Below are 26,002 nucleotides of genomic sequence, written 5' to 3' on the forward strand. Positions count from 1 at the left end.
CCATGGCGGGCGCCCTATGACGCAGCCGGTGGGGATTTGCTCAGCATACCGCAAGATGGCGAGTCAAGAGGCAGCACGAGAGAGGAGTGAACACAGACACGGAGCTTCACTGGTATGCAGCTGCAAGGGGAGGCAAAGCTGGGCCGGGCCATATTGCAAGCTGCACGATCACACAGCGGAATTGATGATCGGACTCGATCTATGTTGCACAGGTTGAGAGGGAAGCATTGTACCGTGACCATATAGGGTAATAGTCATCATCAATGGGGGGGGGGTAGAGGGGGGGCCGGAGGGGTGAGGGGCTCGGATCAACCACAACCACATGGCATATAGTTCATGGCCGATGTAGAATGGAGATCCTGTAACGTCGGATGTCTAGCGCGATGGGCCAAAGGATGTACTACCCCGCCAACGGAGACACGGCGGAGATGGCGGCGATTGTTGGTGCGGCTGGGCAGATGCGATCAAGGGTGATGGGAGAGGAGAAAGGAGAGAGGAAATATGAAAGTGAAAGGCAAAGGGAATGAAAAATGAAAAAGTAAGAAAATGCAATATGGACAGGAGGCGAATAATTATTGCCGAAGAATGGAGAGGTCCATGTGGGCGATCGATCGAGTGGCATTTGCAGGACTCGGGTTCGCCGAAGTGTAAGTATGTGATATGCAAGCAGGAGAGTATGTGCTCTACATACAGAATAACTACTGGATGGAGTACCTTGGAGTACTCTAGAATACTCTGTACTCTACTCTGTCTGATAAATGGGGTAGATTGATGCCATCGGCTCCACTTGATATCCTGATCTAAATGATGCTGGAGGTACGGACCAGTATAGGGTATACGGGGAAGAGTATACAGGGTAGGAATTCTAAAATAATCACCAATAGTAAGTACATAGTATTATTATATTACGAGAATGACCAGAAGCAGAAGCACTAGAGTCAGTCATTCAAACCAGTCCTTTCTGTAATCTCACATGCTCAGCTGATGGAACCAGGTCAGCCTCAGCTGTTCAATACTCGGTATTCTAGTAGTATCTCTGGTTCTACTTGGCCTCAAAGTTATTTGCCTCACACAGCCCCAGCCCCAGCCCCAGTATACCACGACCATAACCATAACCTGACCATAACTACATACATATTACCATTTACTTTTTAACTATTCATATCTACTCACTCTCACCCCTACTCCCTACTCCCTACTCCCTACCCCAACTGTCTCACTCACCACCGGGCAACATCCCGCAATCTCCCCTTAGCTCATCATCGGGCGGCGTCACAAAGTTTCTCTTTTTTTCTTCTTTCCTGCCCTTCCCGTTCTTCACTTCAGTCACTTCATTCCCCCGCCTCTTTCCCCCCACCTCTTCGATCTTCTTCATAAACTTCGTTTCCTAGCGGAGAGCACTTCTCTGCGTTAAATGGAAGCGCAATGGCTGCTGCGCAGAGTGGAACCGAGTTGCATGGCGATGCCAACATGAAGCCAACGTGAGTCTCACTCATCTCTGTCTCTGTCTATGTCGACGCTGGTCCTCGAACATTGGACTCGAATCTACCGCCCTAGAGAGTACTCACTCTCCCTCCCTCTGTCTCCCTCTCTCTCTCACCTTACACTGCATTGCATCCCTCCACTTTCCCCCGAGGCGACCCTGCAGATACTTCCTCATCATTTCCCCCTCCTCTCTCTGTCTCTCCACCGCCCACGTTCAGTTCACACCGGACTCCCCCCCGCTAATTTCACGACCACCCGGGAATCTGCCGGTCGCGATCGATGTCTTACTTCTTTATTGCATTTTCCACATCTTGAACGAACCATATATTTGTGATTTTTCCCCTCACAGGCAACATGGCTAACTGGACCGGGTTTGATCTGATAGCTCCCGAACAGAAGACGACAACCAGGACCAAATCGGGTCGAACGGCTCAACGCCCACGGGGATCGCAACTCCTCAACCGGACCCTGCAGACAAGCGTCTGCCATCGATCATGCACAACTATTTCCAGGTTGGTTCCTTTTCCGGTGATCATCAGAAAGAAGCGAGTCTGCCGCGGCTGTGGTCCTGTCTTTCGAAGCCCTTCTCTGCGGATCCCCACTCAGACACCCACCAACCCCACCATCAAACCCAACATTCCGATGCTTCCTCTGACTCTTTCGTCATGATGGAACGAGAGGAGGCATCGGATCAAATGGATGATTTGTCGCTTCATCATCATCACAATCACAATCACATTCAAAATCACAATCCTCCCACTCCTCCCCATTCCCTCCTGCAGACGGAGTCTGATGAGACGGGACTCGACTCGAGTCCAGACGGGGGTGTCTCCATCTACAACACCCTGAAAAATTATCTCGTTCCACCCACCCGCGCTGAGAGCCCCTCTCCTTCTCGTCGTCAGACTTCCCTACCAGTCTCTAGCGTCTCGGATGACCCCGTTCTTGCCACCCACTTTTTCAATCCTTCTCTCTCTCCTGCCTTCAATCCGTTATCTTCCCTGGCCGATCCACTGCCGCCGCACGACGAGAAATCGCTCGTCTCAATACCGTCCGAAGAACTTTCCAAGCTGACTCTGAACGCACCCGATGGGGCGTGTCTTAAGAATACCCCGCCGCTGACCCCCCGTGCGATGTCCAACGAAGACCAATCTACGGATAAGCAATCCGCCACATCGGCCCCCCGTGAAGCCGAAGAACCTCAACCAACACAACCCACCCAAATCACCCCCGATGAGCCTGAGGAGATGGAATCCTCCACCGACGAAATCACCATGAAACTCGACGAAGCCTTCCCCCGCGAATCTTCGGCATCCCCGACCAATGGACCCCCGGTCGGTCCTCTCAAGGGTAAATTGCTCGTGAAGATTTCCGAGGCTCGAGGATTGCGTCCTAGTTTCGATCCATATGTTGTCTGTGTTTTCGAGTGGAATGAATACATCTCCAAGGGTGCTCGTGATGGGGAAGAGGAAAAGAAGCGACGTCAGATGGAATCCGACGCCGAGGCTGGCATGCCCATGGCCATTCCAATGCGAAGTCGCCAGAGCAGCCACAACACCGCCGTCGATGCCCAGAATCACAAGGGCAGATCCCCCGTGACCGATCCTCACTGGGATCACGAGGCCACATTGTAAGTCTTATCCGCTGTTGCAGATTTTTTTTTTCATCCTCATCACTTGTTTCATCTTACTTACTTGTCTTTCTTTTTTTTTCAAGTGATGTTCTGGGTGACCAGTCTGAAGTCGACGTCACCGTTTACGATCGCAGCGATTCGGAAGCCTTCCTAGGCCACGTCCGTCTGAGCATCAACCTGAGAGAGGACCACAGCCGGTTAGAAGGGTGGTTCCCTTTGGTCGCCCGCGGAGCTGGAGATAGCCAAGTGTCGGGTGAAATTCACCTACAAATGCAATTCGAGATGACCGACCGAAAGAATGTGGGCCCGAACGATTTCTCAATTCTCAAGCTTATTGGCAAGGGAACTTTCGGCCAAGTCTACCAGGTCAAGAAGAAGGACACAGAACGCATTTACGCCATGAAGGTACTGTCCAAGAAGGTCATCATCCAGAAGAAGGAAGTTGTGCACACACTCGGAGAGCGGAATATCCTTGTGCGTACCGCGATGGCGGCTTCCCCGTTCATCGTCGGGCTTAAGTTTTCTTTCCAGACACCGACAGATCTGTATCTAGTCACTGATTACATGTCTGGCGGTGAGTTGTTCTGGCATCTTCAGCGTGAGGGTCGCTTCGAGGAAGCCCGGGCAAAGTTCTACATTGCGGAGCTGATTCTGGCGCTGCAACATCTCCACGACCACGACATCGTCTATCGCGATTTGAAACCGGAGAACATCTTGCTGGACGCCAACGGTCACATTGCGCTTTGTGACTTTGGTCTTTCCAAGGCCAACTTAAGTCAAAACGACACCACCAACACCTTCTGTGGTACTACCGAGTATCTCGCCCCCGAAGTTCTGCTCGACGAGCAAGGTTATACCAAGATGGTTGACTTCTGGTCGCTTGGTGTTTTGGTCTTTGAGATGTGCTGTGGCTGGAGTCCTTTCTATGCCGAAGATACCCAGCAGATGTATAAGAACATTGCTTTTGGTAAAGTTCGGTTCCCCCGGGATGCTCTCAGCACTGAGGGTAGGAACTTCGTGAAGGGTCTGCTCAACCGCAACCCCAAGCACCGCCTGGGCGCCGAGGGAGATGCGAAGCAGCTTATGGAACATCCATTCTTCGACGACATTGATTGGGATGCGCTTTGCCGTAAGCAGGTCATCCCGCCGTTCAAGCCCAAGCTACAGTCCGACACCGACACCTCAAACTTTGATCCAGAGTTCACTAATGCTCTGGAGAACAACAACTCGCTGAATTTGCGCGCGGCCGCTTTGGCCAACGGCTTGATGCCAGGCTCCACACCCCTATCCCCGGGTATGCAAGCAAATTTCAAGGGCTTTACCTTCGTGAACGAGAGCTCCATCGACCATCACCTCAAGAATGAGCCAGATGAGATGGAAGAAGACTCAGTGCACGACAGGGCATGGCAACGAACCCACCGCCCGACCAACTCGACCGATCAGCGCATGAATGGCACTGAGTCCGGGATCTTTAACGTTGACGACAACTTTGACATGTGATTACGTTTTCCCTTTCTTTCGTCTGTCTCTCTTTGCATGACCATGGAGTCTTGATCCGGCATCATTCAGCCTGTACATGCTTCGGATGCATCTTGGCCCCGCAGATATGGGTTTTGTTCTTGTCCCTTCCGTTCTCTTTTCCCCGGGTAGCGTTTTTCCTCTGGTTTTCTTTTTGCCTGTTTCCGTTTGGACAGATGATACGTGATGAAATGGCCCGATTTTTTCTTATCACTGCCGTCTTCACCAACGTTATGTTCACCCGCTCCAGCCACATACCCCGTTTTTCCAGGCAGACCTGCATTTTTGGCGGAGACTGTTTCATCTCTGTTCCGGTGTGAATACTACCGAGAGCTTTGAATCCCAACAAGTCTCCATCTCAGCGTGAATTTCTTTTCTCTTTATTACTGTGACTCGATTTGAAATGGTTTGCGCCCGGGTTTCGTGCCAGCGTCTCTTATCCTTGTTTCCCCTTTGCACTGCCTTACTTTCCATCATTTTTGAGTCAACTTTTGATCCCCACAACGATAACATATGTGCAACTGTCTCTCTTCCTTCTTCATTTTCCACTCCATCTGTCTCTCTGCATGGCAGTAATATCAACTGGTATCTCCTTTTCTCTCTCAGTGGCAGGCAAGAACGGGCTAGCTCAGCCATACCTAGCACCATCATCCATCCACTTAAAATGGCATCCCACCCCACCCTCACTCTCTCGGTCTCATCAGGCTAGGTCGGGCCGACCAGGCAACGATCATCTATCTGGCTTAGTTCTTACACTTGGCTTAGTTCTTGCTCTTGGCTTAGTTCTTGCTCTTGGCTTAGTTCTTGCTCTTGGCTTAGTTCTTGCTCTTGGCTTAGTTCTTGCTCTTGGCTTAGTTCTTGCTCTTGGCTTAGTTCTTGCTCTTGGCTTTTCTTTGAATCCGACTCATTTCCATTGCTTAAGGCGTTCAGAAACGGGCAACATGGGCGCAGAGGTAATTTCGGCGAGAGAGCTGATTTTCTCGTGTGTTTTTTTGTGAAGAAATCTCATACAAAACAATTCATCCTTCCATCCATGAGATCCGTCACGGACGAATGGATATTTTGTTTTCCATCTATCTTCGCGTCCAGATTAAGATTGTAGATCCTGTAAACTTTGAACAGAACAAGTTCGGGACCTTCAGCATTGGGACGGGGAAAAGGATAAGATAAAAAGAATAAAAAGTAAAAAAGAATAAGAAAGGTCCACTCCAATGGATCACGGTACCCCGTCAAAGACTTCAAAAACTTGGCTAGACTGAACGATTGTTATAGATAAGCTTGGCATCACCCTTCTCCCCACTTCCATTTTCCGCTGATTCGCTATAAGCCAGCCATCCACTCCATCTAGCCATGCAAGTGGCGGGATGGAAAGGCTTTCTCAAAAGAGAAAGAAAGTCCATGTCGTGCTTTGAGGGGGAGAGCTGTACTAGTATGTACTACGTGGGGCAAGCAACCGAAAACAATACATAAAACGCAATGCTCGATAGATCTGAGCAATACACCACTACTATTACTGACTGGCACCATCCGATTCCGTCCTGCCCGAGTACACCAGCAAACACTCAAGCTGGCAATTAGCAAAAAAGCCAGTGAGATTTGAAGCTAGGTGCTTAAACGTTCAAGCCCAAGTTCAAGCATTCAAAAACTAGAACGCCGAGTCCCAATAAAATCCATGGATCCAATCTATCTCTCTTTGAACCAGACAAAGGCAGACACAAGCGAAACCAGGCCCATACCAGAGGACACTGGCAATTCAACCAAACCCCACGAAAATAAGAGGGAAAAGAACTTCCAGACCCCCGCCATGCCCCAATCAAACTTGAAACCAACAATAATCCCAAAAACATACACAAAAACAACCACCCCCGAATCCTTCCCCTCCCCAAAATACGGCAACATAACATGGCACACCCTAATCTCAGCCCCAACAACAAAAACCACAGACCTAAGCGCCGGCATCGCAGTCTGTCCGCCAGGAACAGGCCACTTATGCGCGCACCGACACGAACAGGCGGAAATTTACCATATTCTTGAGGGCGAAGGCGAGGTTACGATTGATGGGGTTGTTAGTCCTGTTCGGGGGGGGATACGGTGTTTGTTCCTTCTAATGCTGAGCATGGAGTTGTTAATACTGCTACCGCTGGAACTGGGACTGGGGGAGGAGGCGGGGATTTGAGGTGGTTTTATGTTTTCCCGACGGGGTCTTTTGGGGATGTTGTTTATCGGTTTTCGAAGGATGAGTTGGTCGGTGGGGGTGAGGGGGTTAAGGCGAAGTTATAGGCGGTTATTCGAGTTATCGAGAGCTGGGTGTTTTTTTTTCATTTTGAGGCTTGATTTTATGAGCGGAAGGTTATTGGATGGGACTGATTGATACCATCTCTACTGGTTTTGACCGAAAACGTCTGGGAAGAGGCTTAGTAGGTATTAATTTCAAGTTGGCGGTTATCACGAATAATGGATTGATTTTCTTTATTGCTAATATTGGTTTGGCGAACTCTTTCAGATAATCCTTGATTGGATCTATCATCTATTGTAGCTCTTTTCAGAAATATTATTTTAAGCCTGAGATTTATCCTCTTCTCGTGTGCCAAATTCACTGCAAACCTTGGAATCTGGGTGAAATTCGGCGCTTCTATGGTGTTCCAAAGGTTACTATATATTTCACAATACTACAGACCTAAAATGCCCCGTAAAATGTAAAAGTATGGACTTGGCAGTTCGCCCTCCATTGAATTTGAACTATGAACCATACTAGTAGGATATGGAGATAAATGTTCAGCATGTTCCAGTACCTACCTAGGTATCGTAGTACCTAGCCAGAGACTGAAGAAATCCCCTGCCGCCGCTCATCTAAGCCCAAATAAGGCGCTCAATACCACTATCCTGCGAGGCAGCATAACCATCAGCCATAGCCTCATTTTCCTCTCTGTATCTCCATCTCTTGTCCATGACCTCCTTGAAAGTCTCAACAGTCATATCACCCCGCGTTATAGTCTCAGAGAAAGCCCGTGCCGGGGACCGGGTATCCGCTGACTGCATTTTCACATCCAGATCAGGCGCAACGAAGAGCACAGCACTCAGTCGAGGGAAAATACATTGCGGCCCTTGTGACCAATCATGTGGCTCGGGTCCAGAAACCGAAATCGAATATCGAGAGATATCCGCCTGCGCGTCTAGGCTCCCCGCAAAAAGGATGGGCTGCCAGAATCATCCCTGCCGTACCCATACTAAGGTTCCCAAGCAAGATTCGCTGCCCTGGCATGTAACCATGGCTCCTAGAGGTCTAAAAGCTCCCATAAGTAGATTGTGTCGTTTCTAGGTGCGAGAACTGTGTTACTGGTTTGTTTATTTGCTGGATACTGCGACACCGGCGAAAAAAAAACGCCAATCAGCTAACTCCAAGATTACGGTTTAACTAGAGCTGTACGCGTATTGCTGTCGACACCCCATCCCCTAGCAAGCCAACGACTTGTTCCTACAGTAAAAGAGGCAGAGCGATAAATTTGATTGGCGGATAGAACCAGAATTCGCGACCCTTCTTTAGCCCTCCCTATATCACATGCTTTGCTAGTGCCTGGCATGGCCAATGCTCAAATGGCTATGTAGAGCAATTCATTCTCCAACACCTGTCCATCTTCTTTCATCACTTGGTGGCTGAATACGTTAGTATACTTAAAATAAATAATATGCTAACCAAGGCAAAAACACGCGAGGGGTACCACTCACTTGTAGAATGTGCTATTTGTTCCTATGCTCTAGAATGATGCAGTGGACAGGCCGCCCCAGAAAATGTTAAAAGTCCGAACCGAGGGATTGAATGTAAGACAACGTGACAGTACTTAACGGAGAATTTTCTATAACTATTTTAGCCCCACCTAACTATTGTATCTGCTGTCCAATCTGAATACACTATCGCCAAGCTTTTTCTGCCACATTGCTCATTTTGCCTGCTGACCGAGTACACCCTACATTCCTAAGGCATTTCTCACGAGTTTTTGAAGGACCACGCGTGCCTATTTGACTTGTCATATGCTAGTAGCTAGTAGTATCAATTCTAAGTTAGAATGACTTTTAGGAAGCAATGTCTGCTTACAATTGCGTTATTTGTGATGGAATGTCCATTCCTACCCCTACTTGCTTTTATCATTGTCACAATTTCATCTTGATTATTCCCTTAGTTGAAGCTGAGTCAATATACTACCTAGTAGTTAAAATGCATATAAAATGGGGTCAGAATCCCCTGAGAAAGTCGTTGTAAAGTGTAGCTCATCTGACTTTACATTTTGTTGCAGCTCCAGCTCCAATATATCTTTTGCTACTATTATCTCAGATATCTGTGTGAAACTTCATACAATTATTCTTCAATCAAGCAAAATGCGTCTTACCACCGCGCTGATCACTTCTATCCTCGCCATAGGCGTCATCGCTAGTCCAATCGAGGGCCGTGATACCCAGCTCGCTCGTGATAGATATCCTGATAAGGCCTACAACGACGGCTACTACAAGGACCATGACAAGGATCACGAGAAGGACCACGACAAGGATCATGACAAGGACCATGACAAGGACCATGACAAGGACCACAAGAAGGACCATGGCATAGACTATTACAAGAACTACGACAAGCGCCAGAATCAGAACTATGACTGGGACAACAAGAAGGACCACGACAAGGATCATGACAAGGACCACGACAAGGACCACGACAAGGACCATGACAAGGATCATGACAAGGACCACAAGAAGGACCACGACAAGGACCACAAGAAGGACCACGACAAGCGCGACGACAAGGACCACGACAAGGACCACAAGAAGGACCACGACAAGGATCATGACAAGGATCATGACAAGGATCATGACAAGGATCATGACAAGGACCACAAGAAGGACCACGACAAGGACCGCAAGAAGGATCATGACAAGCGCGACGACAAGGACCACGACAAGGACCACAAGAAGGACCACGACAAGGACCACGACAAGGACCACGACAAGGACCACGACAAGGACCACGACAAGGACCACGACAAGGACCACGACAAGGACCACGACAAGGACCACGACAAGGACCACGACAAGGACCACAAGAAGGATCACGACAAACACTACTGAAATGGCTATGAAGATTAGTAGTGAGACTGATCAAGACGTCACATGTGGTGTTATCTCACATCTTGGAGGTGGAAAGTTACAGTGCCGAATAGGGATGGAATATGAGGATTTAACTGCTCTCCTTTAAATCAGTCTGTTGGGGCCAGATTGCCAAGTTTTAGACTCCTACAGAACATGTTCCATACGATCTGAACTTATTGTTGTCGAAGTAGTTAGTTACTGAATTGATGGGAGTCGATTTATATCTTGCAGCTTAATACTCGGATATTATAGAGCCTTTTCTGTGGCAAAAACGTAAAGGCGTTTACTGTTGTAGTGGTAAGATCACCGTAGAATAAAAATGATTAGTCTAGTAGTATGGTGGGTGACCGCATGAGAATCCCTGCTGTTGTATGTTTTTTTTTTTGTTTTTCTGGAATTTTTCTCAATTCTCAACTCCTCTTTGACGCTCTCAAGCTTTATACTTTGGGTCCTCCGCAATTGGTCGGGAGAGAAGAGTTGTTGTAGACTATATATTGACCCTCGTGCTGCTGAACAACTCCGCGATCTTGAGCAATCGCAAGGATCTATCTGATAAAAGATTAAAATTGAGAACCGAGCGCGGAAGCGAATGTGATCAAGGACTGTTGACGTATGAAAAAGACGGGGGAAATGAATTGATGGGCGCTTCACGATGTCATGGCTCACTAAAGCAGTATTTTTATTTTGAAAATTATGCTATGAAACTTTGGATCCCGGAAGTTGTATACGATCTAGTAACTATAGTTTGATAAACCATTGAACAAAAGATAAACATATTTAAGCGGGGGGCCGCACTGCTGTTACTTCAAGATTAATTATTATTACCTCAGGGGAATTACATGAGGCTATAAGACCTAGTTTATTGGAAATCAACTTGGTCCTTCGTATAGGCATCGTCGGAATAAATTCCGATGGTGCGGTTCCGTTCCTGATCTGCACCAGCCTCACATCATAACAGAACAGTTTGTCGGGCTCGGCGATAGGTCTCTTTCACGAGGAGATAACTGCAAATATCCTCGATCTCACTTTCTGGCCCTTCGCCCTTCCACCTCCCCAACCAAGACCAAGACCAAAAATCCGTGAAATTCCATGGATAAAGCTGAACAAAAACGTCGCTCAAACCCTGTCGGTCTGGTCGGGAATGGCTGCGTGAGATACTGCCTCAGGCATTCATGCAGAAGCATTCAGGTGCTTTTGAGTCTTTTGTTCTTTGTTGCTCTTCCTCCTCTCTATACTTAGTATTTCGTGATTACTACACTTTTGAGGCCGTGAAGCTGTCACACTAATTTTTTTTTTTTTCGTTTTCTTCTTATCTTGCTTCTTTCGGCCTTTAAGGAATTCCTCTTCCAAGGTTCCTACCACTCCAGCCACTTAACGTAATGAAAGAAAGGGCTGGCTTCAACCACCAGCCTGAGCCATTCTGCAGGCCATTCGCACTCTGCACCTGTCAAGCTAGCTGCAGCTATAATTAGCCTATTCCCCCCGATACTCGCGATGATTGGTGCAGAGAGAGTGTTGATTGTTTGAATAAAGTCGGTGGGTCCAAGTGACAGCCAATCAGAAGCCGCAGCAACCAGCTGCAGCTCCCCGGGCGCCAACTGCAACAGCGAACGACCTTTGTTGCGCGCGCGCGTCATAAAGAGCTATTCCCGTGAATCTATTTGCAGCTAGACTTTTTGTTTCGCAAAGCGCCCTCATGGAGGGACAGTGTTTTTTTTTTTTTTTTTTTGGAAATTCTGGCTTGGGCCCAGGCCCAGGCGGCTACAATCCTTTATATTATCTCCCAGTGACTGACCACTTTATAAGGACTGCCCGGGTGCCTCGTATTTGTTCGTCCTTTTTTTGGTGATTTTCCTTCTTTTAATTTCTTGCGGCCTTGTGGGATTATTAGGCTGCGATTCACTTTCATTCATTTTTCTTATTGACTTGATTTGATTTGATTCGCCTGGAGTTGGCCATGCAATACTCTCGTTGATCTTCTCTCCATCCATTCACTTCACTCTTCCTCCTCGATCATGATCTCGATTTATTTTTTGGATTGATCCAGGTTAATCTCTCTCTTTATATCTCTCGTCTCTCCTCTTATTCTTCTATACTACCTCTCCCTGCGATGCGCCTCGCCCGTATTGCTGTCTTCACCACGCTGGCGTGGTCCTGTTCCTGCTCGGCCGGTCCGATTCTTCGTTCTTTTGCTTCGACGCTAGGTCTTGTATCTTCCCAGGATGACTTCTCACTTCCTCTAGCTTCAGTGGAGGGATCACAGTCACAGCCACAATCCTCTGTGGTGGTTCGACGGGACATCACAGTCACCCCCGTTCCAGCTCCTTCAGGCTACCCTGGTTATACAGAACCCGCTACGACTGTCTTGACTACATCTTCGGAAGAAAGTACTACTAGTACTACTAGTACTACTTCCTCAACTTTGGGTATGTTACCACTGGTTTCCGCTTTGGCAGACCTTTCGACCAAACCTTCACAAGTCACTACATCGCCAGAGACCGTATCTTCAAGTGTGGGAGGCTCATCTTCATCTTCCTCAGAAATCTCAACCACTTCATCTTCGACGCCCACATTGGAAACGACCATTTCTTCAAGCAGCGATACGGCATCGTCTGCCATTTCAACCACGGATTATTCGACGCATATATCGCAAATGGCCACAACATCGAGTACTGTGCAGACAACATCCTCACAGTCACCATCGCCAACGACAACGTCTTCACAGTCACCACTGCTGTCCGCGAGCTCGACATTTTCCAGCAGTGCAGGAGTGTCCTCCTCCATTTTCTCTTCCACCTTCCCGGATATTGTATACCCATCATCAACCGAGGTCGAATCTTCCGAAGCCCCCTCCACATCGCCGTTAGTGTCGTCTTCGGCTATACCTAGTGCTGTGACTCCATCATATACGCCCATGTCGGCGTCTAACGGGCTTTCTTCGACTCCCCCTCCAACCTCATCATCTCTCCCAGGGTCTTCGTCTTATCCGGATTCGCCTAATTCTAGTTCCGATCTTTCAAGGGAACCTTCGACCACATCTGTGCATTCTATTTCTCCAGTTACTTCATCTCCGTCTACTACTGCTACACCATTACGCACAACTTCAAGTCTTCTACCGTTTTCAGAATCACCATCCAAGACTCTCTCTTCTTCCCTATCTTCCTCCTCTCCATCCTCTACATATATTTCTTCTCATTTGTCTTCAACCTCTTCCTCGCGCTTTGCGCTCACTTCGCCGGCGGTAAATACATCGACATCTACTGCTACTGAACTTTCTTCTTCGCCCAAGACCACCGTCGCCTCGACAACTGAACAAGAAGCTCCATATGTTTCAATTGCCCCCGTCCATCTAACAATTTACCCTCATTCTTCCACGTTCCGAGGCGTGGGATCAGTCCATCCACTGGTAACCTCTGCAACACCGGAATCCATGGAATCGGGGTCTGCGCAGACGGATTCTGCTACTCCCCAGACAACAGTTGCCTCATCGACAGCGTCAAGTACTATGAGCAGCATTTCTCCAGCTGGTGCATCGACCAGTTCAAGCTTTGGGGTCACTACTTCTCTTGCTTCGGGTACAATTGAAACTTCCAGCACACCCACCGGCCCAGGATCTACGTTGAGCTCGACACCAACTCTCGATACAAGCGAGATTTCACCTGTTACGTCCCCCGCAACTCCGACTCCGGAACAAGACGCAGTCACCGTTCAAGCTACTCGCACTACCGAGGACACTATCACCGTCCCTGGTACGACCGTGACGGTAACTCGTACTCCGACCCCGGATGAAGATACGGTCACCATCCAGGCCACCCGCACGACCGAAGACACTCTCACTGTACCAGGAACTACGGCGACAGTCACTAGGACTCCGACTCCGAATTCGACCCCAGAAGAGGATACACTCACAGTTCATTTCACGCGAACCACAGAGGATACCGTAACAGTGCCCGGTACCACGGCGACAGTGACCCGCACCCCAACACCAACGTCAGAGCAAGTGGAGACGATCACCATCAAATCAACAAAGACAGAAGAGCAGACGCTCATTATCCCGGGATCAACGATAACTGTAACGGCAGAGGAGAGCACTTCATCATCGCCAGCGCCAAAGAAAGCGACCCTCATGCCCGAGTCCTCGTCTTCGTCTTCGTCTTCGTCTTTAACTTCATCTTCATCTTTATCTTCATCTGCCGACTCGTCTCTTTCCAAGTCCACGTCCACCAGCAACAGCGACCCCTTGTCTATGAATACATACACACCTCCAGCAACAGTGACAGTGACAGCCGACGCGGTGACAGTAACCATCAACCCCGCCACTGAGACTACCCCAACCATCACAATAACACCAACCATCACCGTTGTAGGATCACCTGCCGCCCAGACCCAGAAGATCGTGCAAGCGGCTTCAAATGCCAAGTTGGGTTTGAGCTTGAGCTCGAGCTCGAGCGAGGTTGATAATGATATCGGTATTAAGTCTGTTGTTCCCATGCCTGCACCATACACTGTGACTGTTACTGCGCACTGATCGTCAACGCTGAAGCTTAAGACAATGGCCGGGGATCGATGGTTCTGCGTGTGACATTATTTTCTCTTTCTCTTCTTCATGCAAAACTGTTTTCTGGATACCATTGATTTAATCTTATCGAATAAAAACCTGCAAAAATGACCAAGTTCTGAGTCCAAACTATGCTTCCTACCCTGCCTGAGAAAGATCATGATGACTTTTGTATTAGCTATGTCTTGTTTTACTTTCGAGCAATCTTCCAATACCACTAGGTACTAGTACTTCTATTAGTATTTACACATTTCATACAATCACATTTCTGAAATGGTGCACAAGTTGTAGTTCGTAGTTCTTAGTAGACACCTATCGGTGGGCCATGATCCCTCAATTTGAAAATGTAAGCCTCCACTCCAAGTAAGAAAATGAAACCCGGCCATCATCACTGTAAACGGATCCAATATTTGAAAATTAAATAGTACATTTTCAAGACCGTAGATAATCCAGTCCTTATATAAAAAAAATTTACAACTCTGACAAAACACCCCCAGCCTCAGCGAATTTCTGCTGATACTCCTTCAAACTAGCCCACTGACTCAACTCCTCTTGATCACGCTCGTAATCACTAAGATAACTCATAGCCCGCCCATTAGCGCGCGGGCTCACACCCTCAATTACGCTGCCGGGATCCGTCGCCGCTGATGAATAGCCTTCGAGTCGGATGAGGGTGTCGATGAAGGCGTGGAGGTAGGATTCTGCTTCTGCAGGTGTGAGAATTGGGACATCGGTTGAGGATGGATTGGGTTGGTGGTTTTCTGTTGCGGGTTCGGTGGGTGGGTTTTCGGGTGGGATGGCGGAATTTGAATTTGGATCTTGGGTCGTCGGTTGTGGGTAGTATGGCATGTTGAGGAGGGTAGAGGCTATTTGGCGGATTTTTCCTGTCTGTGCTTGTTGTTAGTTCATTGGAATGGAAAGCTTGGCGTAAGAGTTAACGTACGATGCTGGCACCATTTGGTTCCATGTTGACTTCGTTGACGGTCCGCAGAAGCACAAAGAGATCTTTGATGACGAGTTTCCGCTCTTCTGCCATCATTTGGCCGATGCGATCTGTTTGCGCCTCTATTGATATCTGAGCAGCTGAATCTGACGAAGCTCCAGGCTTTTCAGCTGATGTTGTTTCCGCAGACCCCTCGGTCTTCGTAGTGAAATGCGGCATGGCGGGGTTTGGGATCGAAGGTCTTGCTAGATTGCCATACTTCGCGTATGTCTCGAACAGGTTCCAATATTTCTCAACCAGCCATGACCTGGTGCATAGCTGGCTGGCGTAAATATTCGCCTTCTGAATCTCATACTGGATTGCGCGTCGTTCTTGGTAGATGTGGTCCACTGGATAATTGAACACCGAGCCGACTCCGTCGTGTCCGGCTAATCCACTTGCAGAGGCTCGTTTGGGATGGAAGAGTGATAGTTCAACTGGAACTTTGAGTAGAGCAGACTTAACCGTTTGAAGACACCCCCATAATGATGAGCGTTGGTGTTCCCAGTCGAATATTTGACCACTGCCGAATGCCGTCTCCCACGCCAGGAGAGAATTGTATGAACCATAGACACGGACATTGGCATTGAACCCGACCATTATTGACACACGGCCAGCGGGTTGGGGGTTTATATGAGTTGGAAATAGAAACTCGTCATCAACCTCAAGCGGATATGGTGGATAACGATCTGCTGGGGTTTCTGGTGGGACGTGCATCCTGATATCGGCTGAGCCAAGTTGGAGCAGGCTTTGATACCCCACTAGCGAAACGTAGAAGAGTCGCCGCCCAAGTTCCTGAGAGATTAAATCTACGGGTTTGTTATCCGTAAGATGCTGTGTTTGCTGATCTTGTGAGGTTCCCGACGCTGTTGACATTGGACTGGTAGCGTTCATTGCTGCCATGGTAGGAGCAGGCGTAGGGGCGCGGCAAAGATCGTAAACCTGCAACATAGTGCGACATTCCGCCAGGTAGATACGACAACGGCGCATGCTGTAGATGTAGCCGGCACAAACGCCCAGGAAATAGCTGATGGCTGCATCGTAAACAGTCGCATTTCGATCGAGATACCCAACGCCTCGAGCTTGGATAGCAACATCATGGCATCGTTTGACAAGTGCAATCGAATTTGGAAAGGCGGAACGTTCCGCTTCCGTATTCAGGCGCAATTTCGGCCGCCGGGGGAAGGAGGCGACTAGAAACCCGATCATGGAAGCAAGAAGAGCCAGAAAGGTACCGCTAGAGGCATCCTCCCGGCGGTCAAAGGCCGCACGGAACGTAGGCTCGTGAGGGATCGGGACTAAAGGATGGATGTATGTGAAGAAATCATCAAGGAGAAGTTGCACCGTGTGGAGAGAGCAGATAGCTTCTGCTGAAAGTGAAGCTGAGGAGGCAGGCCCCGAGAATACAGGCGTGGGCAGAGCTGCCGGTGCCGGCGTAGGCGTAGATGCAGGTTGAGTCTGCGGTGTGTTCGCTAGCGGATAGTCGGATAGACTTGTCGGCGACGCAACCGTCTCCAGCTTCTGCTTCTTCAGCGCCTCGGCATGGCGGTTAGGAGGTCCCCGGCGCCTACTCGGCCTTTCATATGTGCATGGAATATCCAAAGTAGCACATGACCGACATGGTGGGCCCCCAGTATCACACTTGAAAAAGGAGATCAGCAACTGGACGAGGCAGGGTTTGACAGGTGCAAAACGAACCTTCACTTTCCGGATGCTGCAGGCATCGCAGGCCTTGCGGAGCCTTGTTTTTGGGTCCATTCGTGAGCTATATACTCAAGCAAAGCGCTCATATTCCGTACACTCAGACCATGGTCGTGACTGTAGAGTGGTGAGATCAGTTGAGGTAAAAGTCCCGTATATCCACGCGTTGCGGGGGACCCTGGATTGACCCACTCGCTCGCAGGAGTTATGTGGGAGTTCGGGCCGATGGTCCCCAGAGTTATGCGAGAGGGTTCTCTCCACAAATTGCCGGGCAGCCGGATGCCAGCTTTTTCTGCGAAGCTTCGCAGAACTCGGCCAGGTACAAAGAGCCTCGGCCAGAAGCGGTCAGCCGACTAGGCGATGTCAATCTGGGCGGGTGAATGTCGTGAGGGATGGCCGTAATGACTCCGGAGCCAATCTGCAATGGCCTGAATAATAATTTCAATTTGCCCAATTTACTCTGCAGGAGATCAAGATCAATCGCAGAGTGAAACAACGGAGAGTCGCAGTCGCAGTCGCAGTCGCAGTCGCCGGCCCTCGGGGAAAGTCACGTGCAGCACGTAATCCCTCCGGAGGGTTCGAGGGTTCAATTAAAGACTAAAGTTCAAGTTGGTTTCAATCCGAGAGGACCATTCGCAGGTCCATTTTAAGAGATCGACCAAAACTTGTTTACCCACTTTTTATACTACAGCTAAATTTCAAGGGGGTGGCGCGACAGGAGATGCCGAAAAAGGGTCTGGATTGGTAAAATAAATATGGACGCTTCGCGTAGAATTAGACATTATGCTGTATAATCATCATGATAGCTGTCACCTAGTTGCCTTGGTCGCTGTTCTGCAAGCTGCCGCTTAGTCTCGAGGTCCGACGCCCACAACGCGGCACCGGCTGCTGTAGTCATCAGGAAGAGCATCGAAAATGGTGGGATCAACTGCAGGAGCAGAGCGATCGTTCCAAACCTATAATATATTGGTTAGCCCGAGTCAGGGTTTGAGGGATTTCAGATCAATGGAAGGTGACGAACGTAGTATATTGGAGCTGGCGCCTGCTGATACTCTCTTTTCGTTGCTGCTTGGAATAGTCCAGTAGCTGGTAATAACGCCAGTGATGGAAAGGTCCTCCCCGGTAGCCGGTCAACACGAGGAACATAGGAGTTCCGGCCACGGGGATGAAGTTGAGTGGGAGTAAGAGGATGAACTCGAGGATCTGTCGGAGCGAGAACGGCGAATAGACGGCGCTGGTGGTCGGAGTACCGAGACGATTCGTTGGGTCATCGCCCTCCGGGTAGATGACGCGGGAGGCCAGGACAAGCTCTTCCTGACCCTCATTGACGAGAACCGAATCGAATATATCCACGAGGGTCTCATCAACGAAGAACGCTTCGAACAAGGCGGCGACAATCGCGGCACCTTCACCTAGTACCAAGAATGCACCATTGATCCAGGCTCCAGCACCTTGGAAGATGGACAAAAATGCAACTTGAGGGAGATATGTGAAGAAGAAGAGTAGGAAGTAAACGAAGCTCGACAGGAGGACGATCGGAACAAGGCGAGCCTTGAATAAGGGCCAAAGGAAACGGTGGGTTGCGAAGTAATAGATACCCTGGGACAAGTTAGTTGAGATGGAAGAGAGTAGTTGGAATGGGAGCCTACCCGGATAGGATATAACCAAGCCGACCTGGTATGGTCGAAGATGCGAGGCATCTTGGAGAGTTCCCAATGAGTTATGGGGGAGAGTGGAGAGCAGAGTTGATGCCGCAGGCTGCCTGGAAATGTCAAGGCAGCTCCGCAGTTTGGAGCTCCACTTATCGATAGCAAGTCACGTGTTTCCCACTATTAAAGGCGAATTTTTTTGCAACGCGCGGGCCCTTTTCTTTTCTTCTTCAAAACTGAATTCCTCCCTTATTCACTCAGGAAACCACATCTCTCAATGGGTTCTTAGAGGGGAAATGGGAGGATAGAACGATTCTGCTGGCTTACCCCAAACTCTTCTTTGTGACGTGGAGCGTTTGGAAATATTTTTCAGCGGTACATTCCTTTTTCATCCCTCTCGGGGCGTGTTTATGAACGCTTCGACTATCTGCGACCCTGAATCTCCTGGACGATCTGCTCCAAACTGTGTACAATCGCCGACGGCCGTAGCCCTGGTGCCACCGCATCCTGCCATCCCCTATTTGCTCGATCAACCCAGATCGCCTGCATCCCGACACTCCGTGCCCCAACAACATCGAATGGGTTACCACTGATGAGCCAAATTTGGTCCATCTGTGATTCCTGTTTGCCCATCTTATGGGCTAGATGATGATAACTCGCGGGCGATGGCTTGTAGCGTTTGACCTCGTCGACCGTGATGAGATCTTGGAATACACTGGCGTGCGCGGAGAGGTCTTTCGATCGCAGGACAGAGTTGGAGACCATGGTCTTGGATCCGTTGGAGAACACCACGGGTTGAATACTCGCGTCGGCTGATAGTCGAATAAGAGCAGGATTGACATCGGGGAAAGTAGATAAATGGTCGTAGGCCTCCATTAAAGCGGAGATGTTGCCGTCGCTCAACTGCTCGCCGTGCTCGGCCAGAGCGTGAACCAGCGCATTCTTCGTAACGATCGAGAAATCCTCGTAGCGTTCTGCTCATGGTTAATAGCCGTCTCCGAATGCCGGGTGCTAGTTGCCTACCCATGCTGTTGAGCCTCCAGGTATACTCCAGCTGATATCGTCTCCAGAGAGCGGAAACAGCCTCTGCCTTGGGACCGATATGCTTCTCTAGCTGCTTTGCAATGGACTCTGTAGACAGCAGCGTGCCATACAAATCAAAAGCCACGATTGTTTTGTCTGCCATGGTGAATGCTGTTGGTCAGGTTGAACAAGCTGTGCGAAGGCCTAGCTAGGACCGAGGGATGCGGATGATGTCAAGCGTCCGTGGCGCGGGGCAGAACCTCCAACCACCTCCAATCAATCTACTCAATCCCAACCGCGCACAAGGATAAACCCAGGGAACGCGTTCCGGACACAATGGGAGAGTTACATACCCAATGACCTCCGATGATAACTACACCATCTTCCGAGAGTGTCTCTCGAGCGCCATCGTCGCCCGTTCCGAAGGGCAGCCAAAGACCTCCAAACGGCGGGGCAAAGCAAAACGCAATGGACGCAAAGACGTGACCAGCACAGAAGTCGTTATAAAGCATGAACGAGCGGATCCAGAAGAACTGGCTGAGTTTATTGACGTACTGATCAATTCAACGCAACACCTCCCACAAGCGCAAAGCTAATGCCATCCATCTCCAGTTTATAGCCAGTGAAACTTTCACGACATTCCCCGACGATCTCAAAACGCTCTCCTACTCCGCAATCCAAAACGATGCAGTTTTAAAAGCCCGCTACGTCCCAGAAAACCAAGACACTCCAATGAATCGCACTGTCCTGGACAATCTCTGCTCCCCGATCCCGGTCGAGGTAACAGACACTCTCTCCGTATACGGCCTCATACCAGACGCAAATGATCTACCAGAATTCATATCACCCGTGCTGAGCGAGTACATTTCAAGCGTGACGACTGGGCCTCCCGCGTGGGCGAACACACGGACAGACGCGTGTGAGATTTGCGAGCGCGATTGGATCCCACTGTCGTATCATCATCTTATCCCGCGCGGTGTGCATGCAAAGGTCATGAAGAGGGGGTGGCATGAGGAGTGGGTTTTAAATAGTGTTGCGTGGCTTTGTCGGGCTTGTCATAGTTTTGTGCACCGCATGGCTAGTAATGAGGAATTGGCGAGGGAGTGGTTTACCGTTGATAGGATTTTGGAGAGGGAGGATGTACAGGATTGGGCTAGGTGGGTTGGTAGAGTTCGGTGGAAGGCAAAATAGGTATTTTCCGAGCTGTCCATACTAGCTAAGATGCCTATGTGGTTTGTTACAGCGGAAACTGGCTTTTCAATACTAGTAGTGCCTGCGAGACTAGTAGCAGTATGACCGCTGTCGATAGATAGTATAATATCGCAATGCGAAGAAACCTTGGAAGGAACCTTGAATTGTCTTGATTTAAGATCAGAGCGATGTATTGTCCTATTAACAAGTGTGCCTTTTTATATCCATTGATGATTGCAAACAAACTCCACCACATGCAGACACGAAAAGCAGAATATAGTACAAAGATATAATTACATGCACACGTCAACATCTAAAAACGAAGATTCTTAGAGATACCGCTTCTCAAAGATCTCTTCGTAGCATTGGACATGATCGCCAACCGCGAAGTCAGTCCAGCCCTCGAATCCAATACCGCACTCAGTATCTTTGCGCATTTCGGTGACATCCTTCTTGACGTTCTTGAGGGAATTCATGGTACCTGGGAGATGTTAGTAGGAAGTTTCGAAATATAGATTTGCGGGTATATCTTACCGTCGAAGATGGTTTCATCATTACGGGTCACTCGGACCTTCCGCGATTTCTGAACCATACCGTTACGAACACGGCATCCCGCGATCGCGGTCTTCTCGCGACCCTTAAGGGTAATTTCGAAAATCTGTCCGATCTCGGCTTCACCAGTCACACGCTGGGTGACTGTTGGCTCAAGATGCTCGCTGAGGTTGGCCTTCACGTCGTCGATGAGCTTATAGATGATGTTGTGGTCCATAATTTGGACGCCCTCCATCTCAGCCATACGCATCATGTTATTGTCGATGGGCATGTTGAAGGAGATCACGATACCATTGGCGCTGGCAGCGTGTTCGATATCGAACTCTCCCACTGGACCGACTCCAGAGCGGATGACGTTGGCGTAGATCTCATTGTTTCCGATGGCGGCAATCGAGTTCAGAACTGCCTCGGCGGAACCATCGACGTCGGCCTTGACGATGAAGTTCACTGGCTTGGGGCCAGTCGGCTCAGCCGCTTTAGTAGCTGCCTCGTCGGAATCCATATCCTCAAGCCTGCGTTTCTCCATAGCTTCTCGTCGGGCCACGTTAATGGCTTCCATATCCTCGCCTAGCTTCTTGTTGTCGGAGCGATCCTGGCGGTACTCCACGACCTCCTTGGCTCTTTGTTCAGTGGGGGCTTGGAGAATCTCGGTGCCAGCGGCTGGCTGATCTCTCCAGCCATCAATCTCAACAGGCATGCCGGGGGTAGCTTCTTCAATGGAAAGGCCGGCTTCATTGCGAAGCGTACGGACACGAGCCCAAGTTTCACCGGCAACAATAACATCACCAGTGCGCAGGGTACCACGGCGGATAAGAGCAGATGCCACACGGCCGTAGCTCTTGGTGGTCGCTTCGAGAACCCAACCCTCTGCGTTGCCTGCAGTATCGGCACGGTGGTCGAGCATCTCGGACAAGGCGCCGATCGCCTCCTCCAGTTCAATCATTCCTTCCCCAGTCTTACCACTCACTCCAATGGCCTGAACATCTCCACCGTAGTCTTCCACGTGAACACCGTGAACAGAAAGGTCCTGCTTGACTCGGTCGGGGTCACGACCCTCCTTGTCAATCTTGCTCATTGCGACAATGATTGGAACATTAGCCTGGGTTGCGTGCTTGATAGCCTCGATGGTCTGCGGCTTGACACTATCATCGGCGGCCACAACGAGGACGACAATATCGGTAACATCAGCACCACGGCGGCGCATTTCCAAGAACGCAGAATGACCAGGAGTGTCAAGGAAGGTAATCGTTTTTCCCGAAGGCATAGGCACCGAGAAGGCACCAATGTGCTGGGTGATACCGCCGTGTTCAGTGGCCGCGACTGATGACTTGCGCAACCAGTCCAGAATAGTAGTCTTTCCGTGATCGACATGGCCCATAATGGTGACAACAGGAGGGCGTGATGGGAGCAAAGAGGGGTCTTCTGGCACCGGTGCAGCCTGAAGGTCGGGGTTCTCTGTATCAAAGAGAGCCTCGAAGTTATACTCTGCGGCTACTAAGCCAGCAGTCTCCGCGTCCAAAACATGGTTGTACATGACATCTTCAAAGCCCATTTCTTCCATGCGCTGCACGAATAGGTTGGGACGTACACCAACGACGTCGGCCAGGTTGCTGACGCTGATGAACTCCGGAAGGTAGATGGGCGTGGGAGCTGCTTCGACCTTTGCAGATCTCCCCTTCTTCTTGTCTGCCTTGGCCTTCTTGAGCCGCTTGCGCTCCTCACGAAGTCGTTCATGCTCCTCTGGGTCAAAATCGTCTCCCTCGGACTGGGACGGGCGTTGACCTTTGCGTCCGGACTTCTTGGATGAAGCCGCTTGCTCCAGAGCTTCCTTGGCTTCCAGCTTCTCCAAGGCAGACATATCCCAGTTCCACTGATCCTCCTTTGCCTTCAATCTCTCCTCCTTTCTTTTTTGTCTTTCCAGCTTCGCCTCTGCCTCTGATACAGCATCAAGCGGTTGTTGTTGTTGTTCCTTTTCGTCGGCGTTCGATTCCTCTAATTCATCCTTCAGTCCCCGGTACTTCATGGCCGTTGCATCCGGAGAAGTGTCTTTGCCCAAACCCTTCCGGCCAGCGGGTGTTCTATCTTTCCAAAAGGTGTGCGGCTCGCGCCGGCGAGCGACATCCGGTCGAGGTGCACTGCAGAATGGACAAGCGACATGCTTAGCAAAGACATGGCCATTGCATGACTTGCACGTCCAATCGTTGTCTCTCCTTTCTTGCGATTGTCTTTGGTTTCGTGGGAGCTGTCCATTCTGCTCACGCTCATGTCGTTCGCGAACACGATCTCGTCGGAATGAGGTCGGCTTATCGTGGGATCTGAGTGAGTGGTCACCGGGGCCATTCCTTGTAGCCCCCGGATGCCTCTCAAATGGCCTTCGTTCTCGGGGTCGGTGTTTTGGTTGTTCTGGTTTGGGAGGTGGTTGACTTGCAGCTTTAAGGGAATCGCGTAACGTCTGCTCAGCGGCACTCAACCCCGTCGGTTTAGTTACTAATTTCGGGCCCCATCGATTCCCAAACTTGGGAACTGGAGCCGATGAGCTCGAAGCAGTTCCATCTCCATCGCCAGAGCCAGAGCCAGCAGAATTGGATCGGATAGCGGACGAACGAAAGGACCGACTGGGAGTCGAATATAAATCGACTCGGCGCGGGAACTAGGAGAAGGAAGGCAATCCGTCAGTATATCAGATATCAGAGAGTAACCGCTACCGGACTCAATGCAAGCGATGCAAAGCTAGAACTAGAACGTACCCGTAAAACCGCGCGCCTGTGCATACTTGCGCTGCTCATGTCCAGCTCCACCCTTTTTGCGGCTGTTTGGCAAGCACGGCTTACGTAACTAGTTTCCCGACGGCAAACCCGTTTCCCTCGGCGCTCCCCGCCAATCAGCGTGCGGATGGCGCCATCTCGATAAGCTGTCCCTGATAACTTGCCCTCTCATACTTATAAAGTCCGGAGTCAGAAGTCCGGGGTGATCTCTTCTCCTCTTCCTCACCCAGTGGATACCCCTACACACATCACAATGGAGTCCCCGGCTTTCGAGGATATTGAGAAGGGCGCCGACGCCCTGCGCACCGTTAAGGATCTGGCCGCGGGCGCTGCTGGTGGAATAGCTCAGGTTCTGCTGGGTATGTGTGTGACGAGGGCTCACAGGATACCTGAGACCTCTTCAACTCCCCTCCTCCCAATTGATTGAAGCAATTGCTAATACAACTTGTCTCTAGGTCAACCTTTCGGTTCGTGATCGCTTTCTTCCCAATCGCCAGTCTCATTCGTCTCAATCGCACCCCGCTAACCCACCCCAGATATCGTCAAGGTGCGCCTGCAAACCACCACTCAATACTCCAGCGCCGCAGAGTGCGCCAAGCAGATCTTTAAGACCGAGGGCCCTGCTGCATTCTACAAAGGAACTCTGACTCCTCTTATTGGTATCGGTGCCTGTGTAAGTCACAATTGCAACTCCGACGCCCCTCCCCTCCCCCCACCAACCACCGAGACTAACCAACTTTGTAGGTGAGTGTCCAGTTCGGTGCTTTCCACGAGGCCCGTCGTCGCCTGGAGGCCTTGAACCAGAAGAAGTACGCCGATGGTTCCCTCTCTTATCTCCAATACTACATGGCCGGTTCGTTCGCCGGTGTGACCAACTCCGTTCTGTCCGGTCCCATCGAGCACGTGCGTATCCGCCTGCAGGCCCAGCCTCACGGTGCCGGTCGTTTGTACGATGGCCCGATCGACTGCATTCGCAAGCTCTCCTCGCACAACGGCGCTCTGCGCGGTCTCTACCGCGGGCAGGCCGTCACCATTCTGCGTGAGGCCCAGGCCTACGGTTCTTGGTTCATGGCCTTCGAGTACATGATGAACCAGGATGCTAAGCGCAACAACATCAAACGTGAGGATATCTCCGCAGTCAAGGTCGCGACCTACGGTGGTCTGGCTGGTGAGGCTCTCTGGCTGTCCAGCTACCCCTTCGATGTGATCAAGAGTAAGATGCAGACCGATGGATTCGGCGCCACCCAGAAGTACAGCAGCATGCGTGACTGCTTCGCTAAGACCTACGCTATCGAGGGTCTGGGTGGTTTCTGGAAGGGTATTGCGCCTACCCTGCTGAGGGCGATGCCTGTCTCTGCCGGAACTTTCGTTGTGTATGTCTTGCCCCCAATCCACTCGTCTTTTTCACTTACTGACAATTTTTATAGTGTCGAGCTCGCCATGAAGGCCCTTGCATAGACTTGTTCATGATGACTTAATCTGCTTTCTTGTTTGGGGTTTAGGTATGATATCCAGCACCCGGTTCATCAGGAAATCGATGGGTGCCGCACAAAAGTTAGAATAGCTTTTTAGAGGTTACACTGGTCTGTATCTATGGCATCTGAGTATTATTGGGATACATAACCCAATATATGATTATTTTCAAACCAACCGTAGAGCTCGTCAAGTACGGCGCTCTATAAGTGTAGGGTATACTGGCTAGTTAGTACTACAAGTGATTAAAGTGAAAGAAACGTACACTACTTAGTTACTTCTGCAATAGCACTGGCAAAGATTGAACAGGCTTGTATTATGAGTGGAGTGAAAAAA

General features: G+C 49.9%; 11 protein-coding genes across 11 annotated transcripts; 4 read left to right on the forward strand and 7 right to left on the reverse strand.

The window, feature by feature from the left end:
- Window positions 1-1,425: 1,425 nt before the first annotated feature.
- Window positions 1,426-4,618, forward strand: schA (serine/threonine protein kinase SCH9; the record flags this gene model as incomplete). The annotated part of the gene is made up of 3 exons (XM_056626996.1): window positions 1,426-1,481; window positions 1,871-3,115; window positions 3,202-4,618. The coding sequence occupies 3 exons, from the start codon at window positions 1,426-1,428 to the stop codon at window positions 4,616-4,618; spliced, it is 2,718 nt and encodes a 905-aa protein (XP_056492791.1).
- Window positions 4,619-7,486: 2,868 nt separating this feature from the next.
- On the reverse strand, window positions 7,487-7,675 carry N7509_002360 (uncharacterized protein; the record flags this gene model as incomplete). The annotated part of the gene is made up of 1 exon (XM_056626997.1): window positions 7,487-7,675. One exon carries the CDS (start codon window positions 7,673-7,675, stop codon window positions 7,487-7,489), a length of 189 nt encoding a protein of 62 aa, XP_056492792.1.
- Window positions 7,676-9,010: 1,335 nt separating this feature from the next.
- Window positions 9,011-9,751, forward strand: N7509_002361 (uncharacterized protein; the record flags this gene model as incomplete). The annotated part of the gene is made up of 1 exon (XM_056626998.1): window positions 9,011-9,751. The coding sequence occupies one exon, from the start codon at window positions 9,011-9,013 to the stop codon at window positions 9,749-9,751; it is 741 nt and encodes a 246-aa protein (XP_056492793.1).
- A 2,652-nt stretch (window positions 9,752-12,403) lies between these two features.
- N7509_002362 (uncharacterized protein) lies at window positions 12,404-12,688 on the reverse strand (the record flags this gene model as incomplete). Its single annotated transcript, XM_056626999.1, has 1 exon — window positions 12,404-12,688. One exon carries the CDS (start codon window positions 12,686-12,688, stop codon window positions 12,404-12,406), a length of 285 nt encoding a protein of 94 aa, XP_056492794.1.
- A 996-nt stretch (window positions 12,689-13,684) lies between these two features.
- Window positions 13,685-14,128, reverse strand: N7509_002363 (uncharacterized protein; the record flags this gene model as incomplete). The annotated part of the gene is made up of 1 exon (XM_056627000.1): window positions 13,685-14,128. One exon carries the CDS (start codon window positions 14,126-14,128, stop codon window positions 13,685-13,687), a length of 444 nt encoding a protein of 147 aa, XP_056492795.1.
- Window positions 14,129-14,801: 673 nt separating this feature from the next.
- N7509_002364 (uncharacterized protein) lies at window positions 14,802-17,070 on the reverse strand (the record flags this gene model as incomplete). The annotated part of the gene is made up of 2 exons (XM_056627001.1): window positions 14,802-15,218; window positions 15,274-17,070. 2 exons carry the CDS (start codon window positions 17,068-17,070, stop codon window positions 14,802-14,804), a joined length of 2,214 nt encoding a protein of 737 aa, XP_056492796.1.
- Window positions 17,071-17,794: 724 nt separating this feature from the next.
- N7509_002365 (EI24 domain-containing protein) lies at window positions 17,795-18,713 on the reverse strand (the record flags this gene model as incomplete). Its single annotated transcript, XM_056627002.1, has 3 exons — window positions 17,795-17,969; window positions 18,035-18,612; window positions 18,663-18,713. 3 exons carry the CDS (start codon window positions 18,711-18,713, stop codon window positions 17,795-17,797), a joined length of 804 nt encoding a protein of 267 aa, XP_056492797.1.
- Window positions 18,714-19,085: 372 nt separating this feature from the next.
- Window positions 19,086-19,854, reverse strand: N7509_002366 (haloacid dehalogenase, type II; the record flags this gene model as incomplete). Its single annotated transcript, XM_056627003.1, has 2 exons — window positions 19,086-19,636; window positions 19,686-19,854. Coding segments are annotated over 2 exons (720 nt in total), but the record flags the coding sequence as incomplete, so codon positions are not given.
- Window positions 19,855-20,041: 187 nt separating this feature from the next.
- On the forward strand, window positions 20,042-20,876 carry N7509_002367 (uncharacterized protein; the record flags this gene model as incomplete). Its single annotated transcript, XM_056627004.1, has 2 exons — window positions 20,042-20,236; window positions 20,298-20,876. 2 exons carry the CDS (start codon window positions 20,042-20,044, stop codon window positions 20,874-20,876), a joined length of 774 nt encoding a protein of 257 aa, XP_056492799.1.
- Window positions 20,877-21,205: 329 nt separating this feature from the next.
- N7509_002368 (translation initiation factor 2) lies at window positions 21,206-24,199 on the reverse strand (the record flags this gene model as incomplete). The annotated part of the gene is made up of 3 exons (XM_056627005.1): window positions 21,206-21,357; window positions 21,411-24,078; window positions 24,176-24,199. 3 exons carry the CDS (start codon window positions 24,197-24,199, stop codon window positions 21,206-21,208), a joined length of 2,844 nt encoding a protein of 947 aa, XP_056492800.1.
- Window positions 24,200-24,446: 247 nt separating this feature from the next.
- On the forward strand, window positions 24,447-25,651 carry N7509_002369 (uncharacterized protein; the record flags this gene model as incomplete). The annotated part of the gene is made up of 5 exons (XM_056627006.1): window positions 24,447-24,552; window positions 24,649-24,660; window positions 24,730-24,866; window positions 24,938-25,566; window positions 25,621-25,651. The coding sequence occupies 5 exons, from the start codon at window positions 24,447-24,449 to the stop codon at window positions 25,649-25,651; spliced, it is 915 nt and encodes a 304-aa protein (XP_056492801.1).
- Window positions 25,652-26,002: the final 351 nt, after the last annotated feature.

This window comes from Penicillium cosmopolitanum (genome assembly GCF_028827165.1).
Source record: "Penicillium cosmopolitanum strain IBT 29677 chromosome Unknown utg000004l:1.0-4361866.0:1.0-4365735.0, whole genome shotgun sequence".
NCBI classification, from domain to species: Eukaryota; Fungi; Ascomycota; class Eurotiomycetes; order Eurotiales; family Aspergillaceae; genus Penicillium; species Penicillium cosmopolitanum.